General features: G+C 37.2%; 1 protein-coding gene across 2 annotated transcripts in view; it reads right to left on the reverse strand.

The window, feature by feature from the left end:
• The window catches only part of SECISBP2L (SECIS binding protein 2 like), a 62391-nt gene that overhangs the window by 18413 nt on the left and 21498 nt on the right, over positions 1 to 22480 (reverse strand). For both annotated transcript variants that reach the window (XM_045812037.2, XM_045812036.2), the window contains exons 8-14: positions 19217 to 19351; positions 17467 to 17547; positions 16548 to 16715; positions 16048 to 16189; positions 12063 to 12232; positions 11164 to 11296; positions 6060 to 6222 (exon numbers count right to left, since the gene is read on the reverse strand). In XM_045812037.2, coding sequence (XP_045667993.2) covers positions 6060 to 6222; positions 11164 to 11296; positions 12063 to 12232; positions 16048 to 16189; positions 16548 to 16715; positions 17467 to 17547; positions 19217 to 19351 — 992 coding nt within the window. The remainder of the gene's footprint in view (positions 1 to 6059; positions 6223 to 11163; positions 11297 to 12062; positions 12233 to 16047; positions 16190 to 16547; positions 16716 to 17466; positions 17548 to 19216; positions 19352 to 22480) is intronic.

The following is a 22480-nucleotide window of genomic DNA, read 5'->3' on the forward strand; positions in this document are numbered from 1 at the left end:
GGATCTATGGGAACATTTTCCTGGAACAGAAGCACCAGTGCGAGCCATTTCTGACACTCTTCTTCTGCCTTGCTAACACCTCTTGCCCTGCCTCAGCATGCCCTCGCAGACCCGCGCTACCTAACAATGCTGGCCCCCGTACACATCCCCCTGAAAGTGGTTCCCACCCCACTGCACCTGGCAGGTAGTTTCAGCCAGATCCCATGGTCTCCCAAAGCAGCTCCCCGTCCACCAGACTTGGTGGGCAGCCCACTCCAGGTACAAGGGCCCCCTCTAAAATAACTCCCATTCCACCACACTCAGCAAGTGACCCTGAGGGGGATGACACCCCTGCAAAGCAGCTACTGCCCTGCCATGCAGCAGGGAGCCTCAGACTGGCACCTCCCAAAGTAGCTATAGCCCCGACCACTAAAATGCCCCCAACAATTACAGCAGGGCCTTTGAGGCCAAACCCACCTACCACCACGAACCCAGCAGTCACAGCCCAGCCATAACAGAAGGACACATGTAGTCCACACAGGAGACACCCCTGAAATGCCCAGTTCTGGGGAGTAGGGAAGACCATGCTTCAAGGCCCCACAGGATGCCTTCTATATTAGGTCACTCCATCAAGACTCTGAGACATAGCTAACCTATGAAATACATAAAAACAGAGAGAGTCAGGCAAAATGAGAAGACAGAGAAATATATTTCAAACGAAAGAACAAGACAAAACCTGAGAAAAGAATGAAATGAAATGGAGATAAGCAAACTACCTAATAAAGAGTTCAAAGTAATGGTCATAAAGATGTTCACCGAATTCAAGCAGAATGGATGAACACGGTGAGAACTTCAACAAACAGATACAAACTATCAAAAAGAACCCACCAGAGCAGAAAATAAAATAATACACTAGAGGGAATCAAAGCACATTAGATGATGCAGAAGAATGATCAGTGATCTGGAAGACAGAGTAGTGAGAGTCACCAAGTTGAAGAGCAAGGAGACAAAACAATTTTAAAAAATGACGACAGTTTAAAAGACCTCTGAGACAACATCAAGCAAACTAACATTTACATTATGGGGTCCCATAAGCGGAAAAACGAGAGAAAGAAGTAGAAAGCTTATTTGAGGAAATAATGGCAGAAAACTTCCCTAACCTGGGGAAGAAAACAGACATCCAGATCCAGGAAGCACAGAGAGCCAAAAACAAGATTAACCCAAAAAGAGCTACACTAAGACATGTAATAACTAAGATGTCAAAAATTAAAGATAAAGAGATAATCTTAGAAGCAGCAAGAGAAAAGCAACTAGTTACGCAGAAGAGAACATAAACAAAATTATCAGCTGAGCTTTCAACAGAAACTTCACAGGCAGAAGAGAATGGCACCATACACTCAAAGTGCTGAAAGGAAAAAACCTACAACCAAGAAATTTACTTGGCAAGATCATCATTCAGAATTGAAGAAGAGATGAAGAGTTTAAAGACAAAAGTTAAAGGACCTCATCAACACTAAACTGGCCTTATAAGAAATGTTGGGTTAATCTTGTTTTTGGCTCTCTGTGCTTCCTGGATCTGGATGTCTGTTTTCTTCCCCAGGTTAGGGAAGTTTTCTACCATTACACAGGCCTACTCTAAGAAACAAGAAAAATCTCCAATAAACAACCTAACCTTACATAAAGGAACTAAAAAAAGAAGAACAAGCAAGGCCCAAAATGAGCAGAAGGAAGTAAATAATAAAGATCAGAGAGGAACTAAATAAAAGAGACTGAAAAAGAAACAACAGAAAAGATCAATGAAACCAAGAACCCTAGATGGTATTATGCTAAGTACTTCAGACAGAAAAAAACTACCACATAATTCCACTTACTTGTGGAATCTAAAAAACAAAACAAGTGAACAAATAAAAAAAAAAAAAGAAACAGAACCATAAATACTGAGAAAGAACTGATGGATAAGGAGTAAAGGGTGGGAAGATGGGCACAATGCGTGAAAAGGAGGGGAGATACCTGCTTTCAGTAACAGAATGAATAAGTCATGAGGATAAAAGGCACAACATAGGAAATATAGTTAATGGTATTGTAATAGCATTGTACGGTGACAGACAGTAGCTATACTTGCGGTAAACATAACATACAGACTTGTCAAATCATTATGTTATATACCCGGAACTAATGTAATATCGTGTCAACTATACTTCAATGAAAAAAAAGATTAAAAAAAAAAGACAATAATGATAAACTTTTAAGCCAGACTCATCAAGAAAGAAAAAGGAGGCCCAAATAAATAAAATCAGAGAGAAGTTACAACTGACACCACAAAAATACAAAGAACCATAAAAGACTACTACAAAAAATTATACATCAATAAACTAGACAACTGAGAAGAAATGGTTAAATTCTTAGACATACACAATCTTCCAAAACTGAATCATTCAGAAATAGAAAATCTGAACACTGTTTACTAGTAATAAAATAGAATCAATAATCCAAAAATTCCCAACAAAAGTCCAGAACCAGACAGCTTCACAGACGAATTCTATCAAACATTTTTTAAAATTTCTTTTTAAAGATTTTATTTATTTGAGAAGGAGAGAGAGTGACTGAGAGAGAAAGAGCACAAGCTAGGCAGAGGGAGAAGCAGACTCCCTGCTGAGCAGGGAGCCTGATGCGGGGCTCGATCCCAGGACCGTGAGATCATGACCTGAGCCGAAGGCAGATGCTTAACCAACTAAGCCACCCAGGTGTACCTCTGTCACACATTTAAAGAAGAGTTAATTCCTATTCTTCTCAAATTATTCCAAAAAATAAGAGTAAGGAACACTTCCAAATTCATTCTATGAAACCCGATACCAAAACCAGACAGACAAAGACGCTACAAAAAAAGAAAGTTATAGGTCAATATCCCTGATGAACATAGATGCAAAAATCCTCAACAAAATATTAGCAAACCAAATTCAATGATATGTTAAAAGAATCACACGCCATGATCAAAATGGCATTTATTTCAGGGATGCAGACATAATTCAATATCCACAAACAATCGTCATACACATTAACAAAATAAAGGATAAAAATCATATGATCTTCTCAACAGATGCAGAGAAAACATTTGACAAAATTCTACACCCATTTATCATAAAAATTCTCAACAAAATAGGTACACAGGGAACATACCTCAACATAATGAAGGCCATATATGACAAACCCATAGTTAATACCATACTCAACAGTGAAAAGCTGAAAGCTTTTTCTCTAAAATCAGGAACAAGACAAGGATGCTCAGTCTTGCCACTTTTATTCAACATAGTACTAGAAATCTTAGCCACAGCAATCAGAGAAGAAAAAGAAATAAAAGGTGTCCAAGTTGGTTAATGAAGAAGTGAAACCGTCACTATTTGCAGATGAAATGATACTGTGCATAGAAAACACTGAAGACTACACCAGAAAATAATTAGGACTAATAAATTAATTCAGTAAAGCTACAGGATACAAAATTAATACACAGAAATCTGCTGCACCTCCATACAATAACAAACTAGCAGAAAGAGAAATTAAGAAAACAATCCCATTTACAACTGCAGCAAAAAGAATAAAATACCTAGAACTGCCTAGGAATAAACTTAACCATGGAGGTGTAAAAACTGTACTTGGAAAACTAAAAGACTTTGATGAAAGAAACTGAAGATGACATAAATTGAAAGATATACTGTGCTCATGGACTGGAAGAATTAATGTTGTTAAATGTCCACACTATACAAAGCAATTTACAGATTTTAATGCAATCCTTATCAAAATAGCATTTTTCACAGAACTAGAACAAAGAATCCTAAAATTTGTAGGGAATCACGAAAGACCCAAACAGCCAAAGCAAGCTTGAGAAAGATCAAAGCAAGAGGTACATGCCCAGATTTAAAACTATTCTGCATAGCTATAGTAATCAAAAAAGTGTGGTACCAGCACAAAAACAGACAGAAATCAACAGAACAGAATAAAGAGCCCAGAAATAAACTCACACTTAATGGTTAGTCAATCTAAGACAAAAATGCAAAAATATACAATGGGGAAAAGACTGTTCTTCAATAAATGGTGCTGAGCAAACTAGACAGCTACATGCAAAAGAATGAAACTGGAACTGCTTTCTTATACCACATACAAAAGTAATCCCAAAATGAATTAAAGACCTAAATGTAAGACCTAAAACCATGAATCAGTCTTAGCAATATTTTTTTCTGGATCTGTCTCCTGAAGGTAAGGACAACAAAAGCAAAAATAAGCAAGAAGAAAAAATTTTTTGATGAAACTTCATCAAACTAAAAAGCTTTTACACTACAAAGGAAACCATCAATAAAACAAAAAGACAACCTACTGAATGGGAGAAGTTATTTGCAAATGATATGTTAGATAAGAGGTTAATACCCCCCCAAAAAACCCAAAATAAAACAAACAAACAAACAAAAAATGAGAGGTTAATACCCAGAATACATATAAGGATTCTGACACTCAACACCAAAAACCCCCAAATAATCTGGTTAGAAAATGGGCAGAAGACCTGAACTGATATTCCAGAAAAGACATACAGAGGGCCGAAAGACACATGAAAAAATGTTCAACACTGCTAACCTTCAGAGAAATACAAATCAAAGCCATGAGATACCAATGAGCTATCATCTCACATCTATCAGAATTGCTAGAATCAAAAAGACAAGTGTTGGCGAGGACATGGAGAAAAGGGAACCCTCATGTTCTACTCGTGGGAACGTAAACTGGTGTAGCCACTACGGAAAACGCTACAGAGGTTCCTTAAAAATTTGAAAATAGAACTACCATACAATCTAATGATTCCATTTCCTGGTGTTTAACTAAAGAAAACAAAAACATGAATTCAAAAAGATATATGCACAACTATGTTCACTGCTGCATTGTTTATAATAAACCAAGATATGGAAGCAATCTAAATGTCCACAGATAAATAAATAAATAAATAAAATGGGGGTGTGGCTACATATGGAATATTATATACTGTGTATGGCATATTACTCAGCCATAAAGAAGAATCAAATCTTGCCATTTGCAACAACATGGATGGACCCAGAGGGTATTATGCTAAGTGAAATAAATTTAGAGAAAAACAAATATTGTATGACTTCACTTACATACGGAAACTAAAAAACAAAATAAATGAACGAAACAGAAACAGACTCATAAACAGAACAAATGGTGGTTGCCAGATGGGAAGAGAATGAGGATACGGGTGAAATAGATGAAGGAGATTAAGAGGTACAAACTTCCAGTTATTATAAATTAGTCAAAAATAGTTTAATAACTTTGTATGGTGACAGATGATAACTAAAACTTACCGTGATGATCGTTCCGTAATGTGTATGAATGTCAAATCACTATGTAGTACACTTAAAACTAATGTAATATTGTGTATCACTACACTTCAATTTAAAAAAAGGAACAGAACAAACCAACATGTTTGGATTCATACAGATTTTACTTTCACCCAGGATTCTTTCATATGTCATTTTTAAATGTAACAACTGCACAAATGTTAAAATCCTAAAATCCTTCATAGCAACAACTGTTAGTTCAATAATATTCACTGATAGACATTTTAAAACTTAGAAATATCTGCTTAAAAACAAACAGCTTTATGTAATAGGTTCACTTCATGTAACAGCGTCTTAGAAACTTGTTTTTAATTGGTTGGAGAGGGTTTTTCTCCTGAAAGGCCAATAATATAGACAAAAAAGCAAAAGCATTTGAGGGGGAAAAACCCCACATTAAGGCACTGTGCATACAGGACATAAGGCCAAATTTCCAGGTTTATTTATAAACATTACGTGATATAAAAGAATATATTTACTGTCAAAGCACTTTTACATGAACACTGACAGCTGACAGAAGCCAAATGCTTTAAATAAAATAAAACTAGCTGTTAAAAAAAAATTGAAAGAACTTAAATATCTTTGAAGTTTTGCATGCTCAACCGACCATGTAATGACAATACCGCATTCAGAGCTACAATCAAGATACTTAAACTATTCAACCTCAATAATGAGACTAAAACTTACTCTCTAAATCTTTTGCTGTGGATTTTGGTTATTGTCGAAGATGCCATCGGACTGCCTATCCCAGAACTAGCAGGAGAGCCTTGTGACACAGGTGTCATACAGTATGGAGAGTTCTGACTTGCTGGAGAAAGCGAAGTATCACTGGGCATGCTCAGTCCAGTATCTGCGGAGATGTGGGGTGAGGGGAAAAAATTTAGAAACTTCAAATGCTGAAAAACTATATATTGACCAACACTACTTAGGATGGCAGTTGTGTTTTGTATAACGTTCAAATTTTCCAGAAGCTAACAAGTTAGGCACTGTTTATATCACAAATATTTCTCATATACTACAAAAATGAAGTCTTCCTATTAGCTCTTAAAACATACTCTTAAAAATCAAACACAGTCTGTAAGTCTCTACACCAGAGATGAGAGAAAGCGAAATGATGGAAAACACGTATTCTAAAGGATTTAAATTTAAGAACAAAGGTAATAACTTCTGAACCTCTTTCCCGATCATATTACCCATCTCCTCCATCTCTATTTTTTCACTTATTTCTTAACTGTCTAAAAATTCCCATTGCTGCTGGCAATGATGAATTCTACCTCACTTGCCACACCCCTCTTGATTTCTTCAGACACCACCCCAGTTTTTCTCTCATTTGGCCTTTGCTTCTGGGCTCAGGCAGCCTCATTTTTTAGATACCATCTCTTGACTTGACTGCTTCCTTCATTTGCTGTTTCTTTCCTGAACAGCTAAACTCAGGAAATGAGTTATTATTTGTATTGCAGTCCACTAATTAGCAAAGTTACACATGTATCTTCTTGTCTCCCTAGTGGATGATAAGCTTTTTGTATCAGGACCAATCCACTCTTTTATTTATTACATTTCCTGACGTTCCAACCCCCAACCCAGTTACTGAAGTACATGTGATAGATGTTCAATAAACACCTGAATGAATGCTGAATTCATCAATTTTTGAATGAACGGATAAACCTAAATGCAAAGGAAAGGATATTTAATTGAGAGTAAAGGGGAATCCTAACCAAATATGTCCTAGCTGAACAATCTTTAGAAGCAAACTCTCCTAAACACAACGGAACACTGCCAGTTAATATGTGTAAAGCAAACTTAAATGTGTTGCAGAAAGTAATACACATACACCAGCAGAAAAGGGACCTACCCAGGTATCTCTTAAAATCTCTCTTCCACACACCAATGAAATTGGAAGGATCATTAGAAACTTTTATCAACAGCTTTATGCCAATAAATTAAACAACCTGGAAGAAATGGAGGCCTTCCTGGAAACTTATAAACTACCAAGACTGAAACAGGAAGAAATTGATTATTTAAACAGACTGATTAATTATGAAGAGATTGAAGCAGTGATGAAAAACCTCCCCAAAAACAAGAGTCCAGGGCCTGACAGATTCCCCGGGGAATTCTACCAAACATTCAAAGAAGAAATAATACCTATTCTCCTGCAGTTGCTTCAAAAAATAGAAACAGAAGGAAAACTACCAAATTCATTCTATGAGGCCAGTATTATCTTGATCCCCAAACCAGACAAAGACCCCATCAAAAAGGAGAATTACAGACCGATTTCCCTGATGAATATGGATGCCAAAATTCTCAACAAGATCCTAGCTAATAGGATCCAACAGTACATTAAAAGGATTATCCATCATGACCAAGTGGGATTCATCCCTGGGATGCAAGGGTGGTTCAACATTCGCAAATTGATCAGTGTGATAGATCATATCAACAAGAAAAGAGTCAAGAACCATATGATCCTCTCAATTGATGCAGAAAAAGCATTTGACAAAATACAGCATCCTTTCCTGATTAAAACCCTGCAGAGTGTAGGGATAGAGGGCACATTCCTCAATTTCATAAAAACCATCTATGAAAAGCCTACAGAGAATATCATTCTCAACAGAAAAGCTGAAAGCCTTTCCCTTAAGATCAGGAACACGACAAGGATGCCCACTCTCGCCATTATTATTCAACATAGTACTAGAAGTCCTTGCAACAGCAATCAGACAACAAAAAGGGATAAAAGGTATCCAAATCGGCAAAGAAGAAGTCAAACTGTCTCTCTTCGCAGATGACATGATACCCTATATAGAAAACCCAAAAGACTCTACCCCCAAACGACTAGAACTTAATAGAGAAATTCAGTAATGTGCCGGGATACAAAATCAATGCTCAGAAATCAGTCGCATTTCTATACACGAACAATGAGACTGAAAAAAGAGAAATTAAGGAAATCATGCCATTTACAATAGCACCAAAAATCATACGTTATCTCGGAATTAACTTAACCAGAGACGTAAAGGACCTATATTCTACAAACTACAAATCACTCTTGAAAGACATTGAAGAAGACACAAAAAGATGGAAAAACATTCCACACCCACGGATCAGAAGAATAAACACAGTTAAAATGTCTATGCTACCCAGAGCAATCTACACTTTCAGGGCCATCCCAATCAAAATACCATTGACATTTTTCAAAGAACTGGAACAAACAGCCCTTAAATTTGTGTGGAACCAGAAAAGGCCATGAATCGCCAAGGAATTGTTGAAAAGGAAAAACAAAGCTGGGGGCATCACGTTGCTGGATTTCAAGCTATACTACAAAGCTGTGATCACAAAGACAGCATGGTACTGGCACAAAAACAGACACATAGACCAATGGAACAGAATAGAGAACCCAGAAATGGACCCTCGGCTCTTTGGGCAACTAATCTTTGACAAAGCAGGAAGAAACATCCAGTAGAAAAAAGACAGTCCCTTCAATAAATGATGCTGGGAAAATTGGACAGCTACATGCAAAAGAATGAAACTTGACCACTCTCTCACGCCATACACAAAGATAAACTCTAAATGGACGAAAGACCTCGATGTGAGACAGGAATCCATCAAAATCCTAGAGGAGAACATAGGCAGCAACCTCTACGACATCAGCCAAAGCAACCTTTTTCATGACACATCTCTAAAGGCAAGAGAAACAAAAGATAAAATGAACTTGTGGGACTTCAGCAAGATAAAAAGCTTCTGCACAGCCAAGGAAACAGTCAAAAAAACTAAGAGGCAGCCCACAGAATGGGAGAAGATATCTGCGAATGACACTACAGATAAAAGACTAGTATCCAAGATCTACAAAGAACTTCTCAAACTCAATACACGTGAAACAAATAATCAAATTTAAAAAATGGGCAGAAGATATGAACAGACACTTTTCAAATGAAGACATACAAATGGCTAACAGACACATGAGAAAATGTTCAAAATCATTAGCCATCAGGGAAATTCAAATCAAAACCACCTTGAGATACCACCTTACGCCAGTTAGAATGGCAAAAATTGACAAGGCAAGAAACAACAATTGCTGGAGAGGATGTGGAGAAAGGGGATCCCTCCTACATTGTTGGAATGCAACTTGGTACAGCCACTCTGGAAAACAGTGTGGAGGTCCCTTAAAAAGTTAAAAATTGAGCTACCCTATGATCCAGCAATTGCACTACTGGGTATCTACCCCAAAGATACAGACGTAGTGAAGAGAAGGGCCATATGCAACCCAATGTTCATAGCAGCATTGTCCACAATAGCTAAATTGTGGAAGGAGCCGAGATGCCCTTCAACAGATGACTGGATTAAGAAGTTGTGGTCCATACATACAATGGAATATTACTCAGCTATCAGAAAGAATGAGTTCTCAACATTTGCTACAACATGGACGGCACTGGAGGAGATAATGCTAAGTGAAATAAGTCAAGCAGAGAAAGACAATTATCATATGATTTCTCTCATCTATGGAACATAAGAACTAGGATGATCGGTAGGGGAAGAAAGGGATAAAGAAAGGGGGGGTAATCAGAAGGGGGAATGAAACATGAGAGACTATGGACTATGAGAAACAAACTGAGGGCCTCAGAGGGGAGGGGGGTGGCGGAATGGGATAGGCTGGTGATGGGTAGTAAGGAGGGCACGCACTGCAAGGTGCACTGGGTGTTATACACAACTAATGAATCATCGAGCCTTACATCGGAAACCGGGGATGTACTGTATGGTGACTAACATAATAAAAAAAAAAAAGAAGAAGAAGAAGATGTGGTCCATATATACAATGGAATATTACTCAGCCATCAGAAAGAATGATTACACAACATTTGCAGCAACATGGATGGGACTGTAGGAGATTATGCTAAGTGAAATAAGTCAAGCAGAGAAAGACAATTATCATATGGTTTCACTCATTTATGGAACATAAGAAATAGGAAGATCGGTAGGAGAAGGAAGGGAAGAAGGAAGGGGGGGTAAACAGAAGGGGGAATGAACCATGAGAGACTATAAACTCTGGGAAACAAACTGAGGGCTTCAGAGGGGAGGGCGGTGGGGGAATGGGATAGGCTGGTGATGGATATTAAGGAGGGTACATATTGCACGGTGCACTGGGTGTTATATGCAAATAATGAATCATGGAACATTGCATCAAAAACTGGGGATGTACTGTATGGTGACTAACATAACAAAATAAAAATTATTAAAAAAAAAATCTCTCTTCCACGTAGTAAAAATACCAGAAGGAATGTGCAGTTTTACTGAGGTCCTACATAAAATCGCATGTGATGGCTACTGTATGGGACTGAGGCTTATTGACCAACTAAATTCTGCACTACAAGAGGCTTTGTAATTCTCTACTCAATCACTGTGGTGTATGTATTAATTCACTGGAAGAAAGAAAATCAACAAAAAACAATCCAGTGAAAAATAGTCCTGTGAAGAAAATAGCCAGTAGCATTCTAAAAACAGAAGAAGACAAAACGAAAAGAACTGTGAGTTACAGAGGATGCATTTATGGACCATAATTATTAGTATTTATAAGAAATTCAGGCCATACGCCTCAAAAACTTCACAGATCTGCTACATAACACCTGCCCTTCCCCCCTTTAAATATCTCCCTACAAAATCATCTTCAAAAGAAACCACTCCCAAAAATAAAGAAATGTAGATAAAATATGGAGCATATCCTGAAATCACAGTAACAGCTAGTGATGGCTTATCGATTAAAATACTCTGGACCATTCCATGGTAAGGGAAAAAGGGGTGATCTTACCTTCCTGGGAAACAGTCTCCTGTGGCAAATCATCAATAAAATCTAAGTGCATTTCTATTGGTTCCTCAGATCCCAAAAGGTTGTGGTCCACAGTTAAACGGCCCTTCTTCTCCTCTCTTTCTTTCAAAATAACCTAAAAGTCATTACCGGTCTTTAATTACTGATCACTCTTTATGTACTGAACGATGAAAATGTTCACTCTTACACAGATACAGTTCACTTACAAATGGACATGAGTTTGGCTGGCTACATGTTTAGTTGGCTACAAAGAAACCAACCGGCAAAAAGTAAATGTAATTTTAGACACTGTAGTTAAAAGAAGTACTACATCCAAAATAAAGGAAGGCAATTATGCTATATAATTCTACGCTATCAAACCACATCTGCTTCCCTCTTTAAATCCTGATTGACAAACTAGAGTTTCCACAAAAACAGGGTCACAGGGTTACAATAGATTTACATTTTGTAGTTTTTAATTATTTGGGCATGGATTATCTCATTCTGCTCCTAACAATAAATGAATTAAACAGAGCAGATATTATCCTGACTTACCAATGAAGAAGAAAAGGGTAAGAAAGGTTTGCCTAAAACTATATAAGTTAGTACCAAAATCCAGGGTTTCTGATTCCTACGGTCCAATGTTTTGGATGCTAAATGTTTAACTTTTTTTTTTTTTTTAACTTACAGAAAGAACTCATCCTCCAGGGGGCCTAGTTCAATACAGAAAGATAATCTCGATGCTGACAATATCCCCAACTCCAATTAACTAGTCATCATAAAGATGTACGCCTATGACTATCTCATAATAATCTGTTGACTAAAACGCCACAACTACTTTGGCAAAGAGATTTAAATCCTTATTTACCTTGTAAAATAAACATCCCCAGGTTTTGGTTTACCTTTTTAAGTGCTGTGGGCCGTTTTAGTTTTGCAATTTCCTTCTCTTTTCCTTTCTTTGCTTTAGAGGAAGTAATTTCCAAAGAATTAAAGGATGTCAAACAGGGCTGACTTTTGGTTAAAGGTTTTCTGTTAGTAGAGTCTTTAGTGTGAAAAGAAGCTGCAGTAACCACTAAAAACAAACAAGAACATTAGTTTTACTATTATGACCAACACCACATACTATGAAAATTTCTAATGATAAATCTATAAGAACATCCTCTTCTTGTGGGAAAAAGAGACATCATAATAGTAGTAGCAGAGGGCCATGCAATGTCTCTCAGGTACGGCTTTTATGCATCCATTTAACCTCCGTAAGATAAAGACAACAAAGCCAAGGCAATTAACTAATTTAGCAATCCAAAGCAGGGACAAATAAATTATTAGCTCTACTCCACCACAGCAACCACCCCCCAGCATGCAGTTCCTTGCAACTGGTCTCCAAGCAGAACCACTCTACCTCTGAAATTTCAAAATTTTGCACCTCTCCTTATTCCTACTGAATTTTACATAAGACTCACCCTTATATAAAACATGTAGTCTGTCACTCCTCTCCTCATTTCAGCCTGCCAATGAAGAATGATTTTCCCCTTTGGCTGCACTTAGTACTTCTTTCATACCTTAGCAATTCTTTTGTACCTGACTGATACCCTCACCCTCTAGTGGCTACCCCAACCCTTCAACGGGTCCAAAGACTCATCTCAATCCTCTCACTGTAGCAGCAAAAGAGCTTTCCTGTTACTTCCCTGAGAGCTGCTATCCAATATAAACATATAAGCCACCAGAGGGGAAGCAGTAGGCATCCTAATTCCTCTTCAAGGCTTATCACCCACCACCTCTCCTCTTAATCCCATCTCAGGATTAATTCCTCAAGGATATTGCTCTGTCCCTCTCCCCTCACATCTTTCAAGGTCCTCCTTGACCCCTGATTCTTTTCCCTAACTCCCAATAAGAAGCTAAAATCTCCTGCATATAGAAGAAAGAAAACCCAAAAAACCAAAAAATAGACAACCCAACAAAACCCTTTCCTTGACTGGGTTCCCCTCAAGCTAAGGTACTATCACTCCCCTTTCCTTCCTTATCAAACTTCTCAATAGTCTGCTTCATTGGTTACTTATACTTATGTGGATGCTATCCAATTGTATCCTAGCAATGAGGTAAGCCTAGGATCCTCCTACCCCGCCATCTTCCCCAGAGGTCCTGAAATAGTCTGCTTTCTCATCATCACTTCCCAGATCATTACAATCTGGCCTCTGCCCTACCCATGCGCCCATAACCACTATTGTCAAGATCACATACAAGCTTGTAATCACTAAATCTAATTCTCTATTCTAGTTTTTTTCAGCATTTGATATGAAAGACCACATCCTCTTCCTCCAAATTCTGTCCTCGCCTTGTATGACATTACACTCTCCTATTTTTCTTACTCTTTCTCAAACCTATTTTTCTGGTTCTTGCTCTTGCTATCCTTTAAGTCTGAGCATTCTACAATGCTTTATCCCTGAATATATTTTTCCTAACTTATCTTTCCCCTGACAACCCTATGTATTTCCACAGCTACACATCCATCTCTCTTTAAAACTCACTGACTTCTAACCTAAAGTGTACATACCTAACTACATGTTAAGTAGGACCCACCAGAATCTCCCTAACTAGCATTTCAAATACAACAGGGCTGAAGTCTGCTCTTCCAACAAAATTCTTCTCCCACGATCCTTGCTTGATATCATCATAATCACCACAATCCTCTACCTAGGACAGTCTGGAGTCACAGAGTCATCTTTGATCTGCTTCTACATTCTATCAATTAAAAAAAAAAAAAACCCATCAGGGGCGCCTGGGTGGCACAGCGGTTAAGCGTCTGCCTTCGGCTCAGGGCGTGATCCCGGTGTTATGGGATCAAGCCCCACATCAGGCTCCTCTGCTATGAGCTTGCTTCTTCCTCTCCCACTCCCCCTGCTTGTGTTCCCTCTCTCACTGGCTGTCTCTATCTCTGTCAAATAAATAAATAAAATCTTTTAAAAAAAAACAAAAACAAAAAAAACCATCAATTCCTCACAATCCTTTTACATATCTACAATAGTCTCATTCTTTTCTTGGACTTGCCAAGAAAGTAAATTTCTTTGTAATCAACGCTTTCCAACTTAAACACTGGTGGCAGGTTAGAGATAAATCTCATTTCCATCTGATAAGAAACCTACTGTCCTTTCAAAGTCCAGTCCAAATGTTATCATACATGAAGGCGTTTGTAACGTCTCTCCCATACCGTCCTGTTAACATAAATCACTCTTCTCTTCTGCAAGTTCATAAAACTTTGGCTGATATCTGTTCTAAGGCACTGTTCTTTATTAGTTATTTGTGCGTCTTTCTCCTGAACTAGATTATAAACCTCTGACCACAGGAATATCTTAATTTGTAATTCCACAGTCCTTGACACCATGCTTTCCATGTAGATATCTACAGCTGTATATATCAACATGCAGTCAATGAATCAAAGTTATAACAATGAAGCCATCTGAAGTACCACAAGTTAACAATCTCTTCTCCACAGTAATCAGTTAACATTTATTGAGTGACTATAACCCAGACGTTCTTCTAACCACTTCACATGCATCATCTCATTTACTCTTCAAAACAACCCTGTAGCAGGTACTATCATTACCTCCATCTTAATGTCAGGAAATTGAAGCACAGCAAAGTTAAATAATTTGCCAAGGAAATACATAGAAGAACAGGATTCAAATGCACGCAGCTCAATTCCAAAGCCCCTGCTTGTCGCCAAGAGGCCATACTGCTTCCAGAACACTGCTAACTCCGATTTCCACTGCTTTGGTCCTTGACTCTTTAATGAGATATAACTGCCACTCTCCCCAACCCAACAACATTCAACTCAAAAGCTTAGTATGCATTCAATATTATTTTTACTAACAGTAAAGCTAAGGTTTATACGGGACGGGTAACTAGCTATAGATTTAAACATTTTGCAGATAGAATTAAAGTTATACACTGCTAATTATCTTTTTGCCTAAAAACAACAGACCCTTTACATAGGAAGAGAGGAAACAGAATATTCCAATTCTGCCTCTTAACATCAGGCTATTTGTTGGTGCCTTTCCCTTTCCTTTATCTTATTCCTCTCCCTCTACAACAAAGGCTATGAAAAGAAATGAGGGAGCACATAAGAGCTGCTGAACTCTAAATTTGACAAGGTTTACTAAAATATACATTACTATTTCAGTAGAAAGCCAAATCATTCATTCTCTCTCTCTCTCTCACACACACATACACACACACACACACACACACACACATACATACCTTGATCAAAAACTCCTATGTTTCCCATTACCCAACTTAAAAGTTATAAAGCCAAATTACTTGTGATTCTTATTTCAACCTCTGAAGAAGGAAAACATTAGCTGACATGTGAAAACACCAACTGACATGTGAACAGAGACCTGAAGATGTGAGAGAATGAACCATACTGGTATATGAGGAAAGAGAGTTTCAGGGAAAAGAAACAGCAAGCACAAAGATACTGAGCTAGGAGAATGCGGGGTGTGTCTGTGGAACAGCAAGAGGGCTGACGGGCTAGAGCGGTGTGTGTCAGAGAGAATGGTGATGGGGGCAAAAAGGTCACAGGATCAGCTAAGATCTGGCCTTAGGACTCTGGCTTTACTCCAAGTGAGATCAAGAGCTACTGAAGGGTTCTGAGCAGTGGAGTGATATAATCCTGTTCATATTTTTAAAACATCACTCCTTTTAAGACAGCCTGCAGTAGGTAATAATAGGCTACTATAGTGTAGTACAAAGATGAGAGCTATGAGGGTAACAGGAGAGGAGCTGGTGAGTAGACTCTGGATTTTCTAGACAGACGCAATTAAGATAAACAATATTCAAAAACTATTACCAAAACCAAAGAGCGAATTGCTCAGACAGTGAGATCACCTGTATATGCCAGAGGTCTGGTATTAGTAATCTGCCGTGCTTTCATCGCTTGTTGTTGTTTTTCCAGAGCTGCTAACATGTCCCCCAAATCTAGCTGCACAGGGGTTTTATTCTTTTTTCCAGCTGCCTTTGATAAAGCTTCCTGCAAGGTAAATGGAACATTTATTTCCTGTGATGGTATTAAAGTGTGGCAATTTGGGGCGCCTGGGTAGCGCAGTCGTTAAGCGTCTGCCTTCGGCTCAGGGCGTGATCCCGGCGTTCCGGGATGGAGTCCCACATCGGGCTCCTCCGCTGGGAGCCTGCTTCTTCCTCTCCCACTCCCCCTGACTGTGTTCCCTCTCTCACTGGCTGTCTCTCTGTCACATAAATAGATAAAATCTTACAGAAATTTAAAAAAAAATTAAGTGTGGCAATTTATGATGACTGCATTTGTCACTCCTTCTGTCCATCCCCCCCGCCAAACCTACCACGTACATCTGTTCATAAAAATGAATAAATACCTGTAGTTTTTTTTGCTCCATACTTATTTCTGAATATTCTTGAGCTGTGGCAAGGGCTGCTGCTAAAGCTTTCTTCTTCTGACTTTTTGCACGTTTAGGAACTGAGGTTGTAATAGGAATTGGAGTCTGAACTATATTGATTGGTGAGTTTTCAGGTAAATCATCCAACTAGGATAACCAGACAAAAAGAAATATTTGTTAGTGATTCCACTCTAACCATAAGGAAAGACAATCCAGAATGTGGGATGTTCTACAGTATATCTGGACTGGAATCTTTGAGGATTCAACATCATAAAGAACAGAGTGAGATGGTGGGATCCTTCCAGACTGGGAAATAATAAAGAGACAAACAGCTTAATGCAATTGCTGACGTTTGTCCAGATCTTGGCCTGAAAACAAAATAACTCCCAAGTAAGGTTTTGCAACAACAGGGGAAATGGACTATATGCTATTTAGTATCATTTAATTAATGGTGTTTTCTTGTTTGTAACAGAACTATGGATTTTATAGGGAAGTGTCTTCGTTCTAGCTATGTTGAAAATAAATATTAAGGGGCGCCTGGGTGGCTCAGCGGTTAAGCGTCTGCCTTCGGCTCAGGGCGTGGTCCCGGCGTTATGGGATCGAGCCCCACATCGGGCTCCTCCGCTGTGAGCCTGCTTCTTCCTCTCCCACTCCCCCTGCTTGTGTTCCCTCTCTAGCTGGCTGTCTCTATCCTGTCGAATAAATAAATAAAATCTTTTAAAAAAATAAATAAATAAATAAATAAATAAATAAATAAATATTAAGTACCAAATACATGGTTTCTTCTCTACCATGGTACCCCACATGTCTTTATACTAACCTATAATACTTCTTTTCAACGTAGCCAAAGTTCAAAGGATTTCAAATATTTTGCTTATCTTTTTAAAAAGTCACTTACTACTTTGGAAGAAAGTTTCTGCTGAATAGTCTCATCTTTAGCATTTCCATTCTCGTTTAGTTCTTGAAATCCATCTTCATCCTGAAATAGTTGCACATTTTAAGTAAAAACAGTTCAAAACAATAAAGTCTTAAGAAAAACATTTTATAATGCTTAAGAATAATGAAAAATGGTGAGGTAATTTTTAAAATTCTAATATTAAACTATTTAAAGTCAGTCTTAAAAAGGAAATCTCGTTTCTCACATGCTAAAGCATAATTAATCTCATTATTCAACAGGAGCCTATCTGTACATGTCCATTCTTTGGATTTCTGTGTCTACTATTCCATTTTAATTAATTCATTCTACTCTTAAAATGGATAGGTAATTGAAAAGAAATAGAAAAGGGTTTTATCATATTTCAGATAATTTGGAAAATATTTTCAACAGATGGCTTAATATGAATCATATAATCCCTGTTCTGCAATACTACATATACCTGTCAATAAGGTTAAAAGTTTAAAAATTTAGAAGAAAATCCTATTCAAAGTGATTTCTTAGCCAGTATCTTCTTTATAATGAAAATTATATCTAATACCTTTAAGTATAAGGATGGAACCAATTATGTGGTTAAAGTGCAAATAATAAATCTGCCACATGTTCTTAATAATTGAAGAGAGATGCACTCTCAAGCCCTTTAGGTCAATAACTAAGTTTATTTAACATATTACTCATCTCTGGTCTCTGGCCTCAAGCATTTTCCAGTTTAATTTCCATCTATTGACCCATTTTATAGACACTACGATCCAACAAAAATTACTTTTCAAATGAGTTACCTGGGATGTTGTTCACTATCCTGGCACTATCAAATTCTACTCATTCTTTAAAGTCTATTACAAAGATTATCTCTAACCTAGTCCAAACCCAAAGGGACTGGTCCCTCTTTTCAACTCCAACCACACCCAAGCAAGTACTAGGTATATATGCATCTACCTTACTATACAGCAACCTCCCTAAGGCCACTGTGTTTACTCACTTAATGTATCATTCACAGCACCTTATTTTACACATATAACAGACCTCCAATAAGAGTCAGTTAGATGAATAAACAATACAAATATTCCAAGCAGAACACAAACTTTCTGCCTATTAGAGAAAATAAAATAGCTTTTCTCTTTCTTTTTTTTTTTTTTTAAGATTTTTATTTATGTATTCAGAGAGAGACAGTGAGAGAGGGAACACATGCAAGGGGAGTGAGACAGGGAGAGGCAGGCTTCCTGCCGAGCAGGGAGCCCGATGCGGGGCTCGATCCCAGAACCCTGGGATCATGACCTGAGCCTAACGGCTGAGCCACCCAGGCGCCCCTAAAATAGCTTTTTTCTTCTCCAAGATTCTCCTGGCTAGCAGCACAAATTAACTAGACTGAACCGTTCAAATCTAAAAAACTTGACAAAGAGACTAAACAATAATAACAAAAATGAGGGAGAAAGTTTCATACTAGAAGAAACCCACATAAAACCAAGTTCTAACTCTCCATGTTACCTCAAAACGAATACTCATGGCAAAAGTTATAAAAATAGACATTAATGAAGTTAGTATTAGACTAACTATACATACCTAGGACAAAAATGAATCAATACTTCTAAATAATTTATAATCTAATAGCAGTGTCACATGTTAAGACATAAAAAGTACTTATCAGAATGTAAGAATATTAATTTCTTAATGGGAACATTTGCTATAATAGTTTACAAACAGAGCCTGAAAATACCTCAAAATATAAAGACTCAGAATTTGAGTCGCCTCTAAGAGACTGACTGGCGTTTAACTGCTTATTATCTTGTCTCTTTTGCAAATTCTGTCTTCTTTCTGAGGAAGTACTATGTCCTCGGCATCTGAATCCAACCTAAGTAAGCCCCAAAAGAAAAAGTATATTATTTAAGTGAACATTTTACTGACGTATAACATACCTACAATGAAGTATACAAAAGCATACAACTCACTGAATTTTCATAAAGTGCATAATTTATTATAAAAGGTTAAAGACCTTTGACAAATAAGATCATTTTAAGGAAAACATAAAAATGTGGTAATGCAAGTTATTTCCCTCCCCGCCCCACCTCATACATGACTGTTTAACCAGCTTTACTCGTAATAGCCAAAAGCTGTCAACAACCCAGGCGTCCTTGATTGGGAGAATGAACTTACTGCGGTACATCCCTACTACAGAACAAGAGTCAGTCACCCAATGGAACAAGCTATTGATGTACTCAATAATCTGGACGAATACCTAGAGAGCCATGCAAGTGAGAAAGCCAATCTTAAAAGGACTGTATGAGTTCATTTATAAAACATTCTTGAAACGACAAATTATAGAGAGAGGGGAACAGATCAGTGGATTCTAGGGGTTAATGAGAGGCTGGCTGGGAAAGGAAAGGAATGGGGCTATGAAAAGGAAACATGAGGGACCCCCGCAGTGATGGATCTGTTTTTATCTTGACTATATCAATGTCAATATCCAGGCTGTGACACTGGACTGCAGTTTTGCAAGCTGTTGTAACTGGGAGAAACTGCACACTACCTTTTTATTAAAGTATTATGTCTTCTAACATCTGTGGTTTTATTTAAAGAAAAAAAAAAACAATTCCTAAGAAAGGTTAAAAATTAAAACTCTTATTTCCAAGAAAAGAGATTTAGAATAAAATTTCAATCTATAAGTTATTATCCCATTAACAAATCTGTGAAATGTTCAATTGTCATTAGGGCAAGATTCTTAAGAATCTTAAGACATTTCAAGATCCTCCTCTTAAGTATCCAATGCAGCTAACATGAATATCTCTCTTAACCAGGACACCCAGAAGGTGTGGAAAGTATGATCTTCATTACCAGTTACCCCCAAATTCTAATAATGAACAGAACCTGAAGCAGATCTAGCACAGAAGGTGCTAATATACTGGCTTTGGATGATGAAATCAAAATTATGCACACAAAAACATGGAACCACCTAGCAATTCCCATACTAAGCAACTGGTATAAAAAGACTTGCTGATAAGAAATAGTTGTTCTTGTTTTTGTTTTTAAGAAATAGAATTTGTATACTCTTTTGGGAGGTAGGCTGCATGGCAGAACAATAAGCCAGAGAAGATGATCATATACCAAATTTAATTCTTCCTTAGAATATGCACTGTGACAACTCGGCTACTTCCTATAACTAGGTAACTTTCCAGATACCTAACAGTTTCTTAATTTTAAATATTTACCTCATTTTAAAATACACTCATAACCATGGATAGAGATATGGACAGAGGAATACATACACGATAAAACAAATCTCAGTAAAATGTTAGCTAGCATCTAACTGGTAGCTATATCAATGTTCTCTTTAAAATTACTTCAACTTCACTATTAAGCAATTTTCATAAATTGGCTCATGAAAAGAAGCTCATACAAAACTGATAAAACACACGCAATTTATAATGTCTAGGTAATAAAGAAACAATAAAGAAACAACTGAATTAAGTTATAGTGTAAATTATTAACACTGAAGTGAGTACTAATACTCAAGCCCCAAGGCAGGGATGACCAAAAAGCAAGAGAATTATTCCTGAGCACAACTCTTCATTTTTGTGGACAGTCACTATGACAAAAAAGTAAATGCAAACCTGCTCTCCGAAGGCACTAAAATTATATCCAAAAATAAGCCCTGTTGTAAATCATTTACTATACATGCATTAATGTTGCTACAAACACTAAAACAATTTTTTAAAAATGGAACTTGATTTCTTATACTGGGGAGACATAAAACTCCAGGATTAAATGAAAACCCCCAAACTAATGGTCCCAACAAAGTTCATGAGAACCAAATTGGCATGTATTTCAATTACCTCCTAAAAAGATGACTCAAAAATAGGAAGACATACAGTTTTTTGCACAGAAAGATGCCACATCACAAAGGTAACCCATTCTCCCGAAGTTGATAAATTAACTTAATGACTAATACAGAACAAAACAGAAATTCCAGAAATAGGTTTCAATATACCTGGGAATTTAGCAGATGATGAAGATGGTCAATATCACATCAGTGAAAAGATGGACTTTTCAATAAATGGTGCTGGAGATTTGGGGAGCCACTTGGAAAATACGAAGTGGAACCATATCTCACACCATGCAACAAGACAAACCCAAACGGAATAGAGATTAAATATAAAAAAACAAGAACATAAACACACTAGTGGAAAACAGGCAAATTCCTTTATAACCATTGAGTAAGGACAGGGCTTTTCTATGATTTAAAACCCAGAAGCCATTTTAAAAACAAAAAACAAAAAAACAATAAATTCAACTTACAAGTTATTTAAAACATAAACTGGTGGATGGCAATAATAATAAGCAAAGTCAAAAATAAAAATGAAAGCCTAGCAAAATATTTGTAACTCATATTACAAACTAAAGGCTCCTAAATTTTTTTTTAAACCTGATAAGGCTTGATGGAGAAACTGATTTTAAAAATACACCAAAAAAAAGTAAAAAATAGATCAAGATACCAAAAAAAAAAAAAAGGGCAAAAGATATGATCAGACAAGTTAACAAAAAAATGCAAGCAGCCCATAAATACATGGACAGATGCTCAAGAACATTAATGCACCATTTTCACCTAACTGGCACAATCCCAAATCCTGAAAACACATTATCTCTGAAGCTATACGGAAAAAGGCACTCTCCACATTATTGTTGAGACTTAAATGGTACAGTCTGCCCATATTATCAAATAACAGAAGTGGCTTTACCTTTTCATTCAGTAGTCCCTTATCTAGGAATTTACTGCTATACACACACATTTCTAAATGATACTGCAGCATGTCTATAACAGCAACAAATTAGAAACAACTCAAATGTCCATTAACAGGACGACTACAGAAATCAACAAGTATATCCATACTCCAAACATTAGGAGTTATTTTTAAAAAGTGTGAAAGCCCTCCTATAATAATATGGAAATGCTTCCAAGATACATTGTTAAGTGATGAAAGCAGAG

This window comes from Ursus americanus, chromosome 36 (assembly GCF_024610735.1).
Source record: "Ursus americanus isolate L20-20 chromosome 36, mUrsAme1.1.p, whole genome shotgun sequence".
In the NCBI taxonomy this organism is placed as follows: domain Eukaryota; kingdom Metazoa; phylum Chordata; class Mammalia; order Carnivora; family Ursidae; genus Ursus; species Ursus americanus.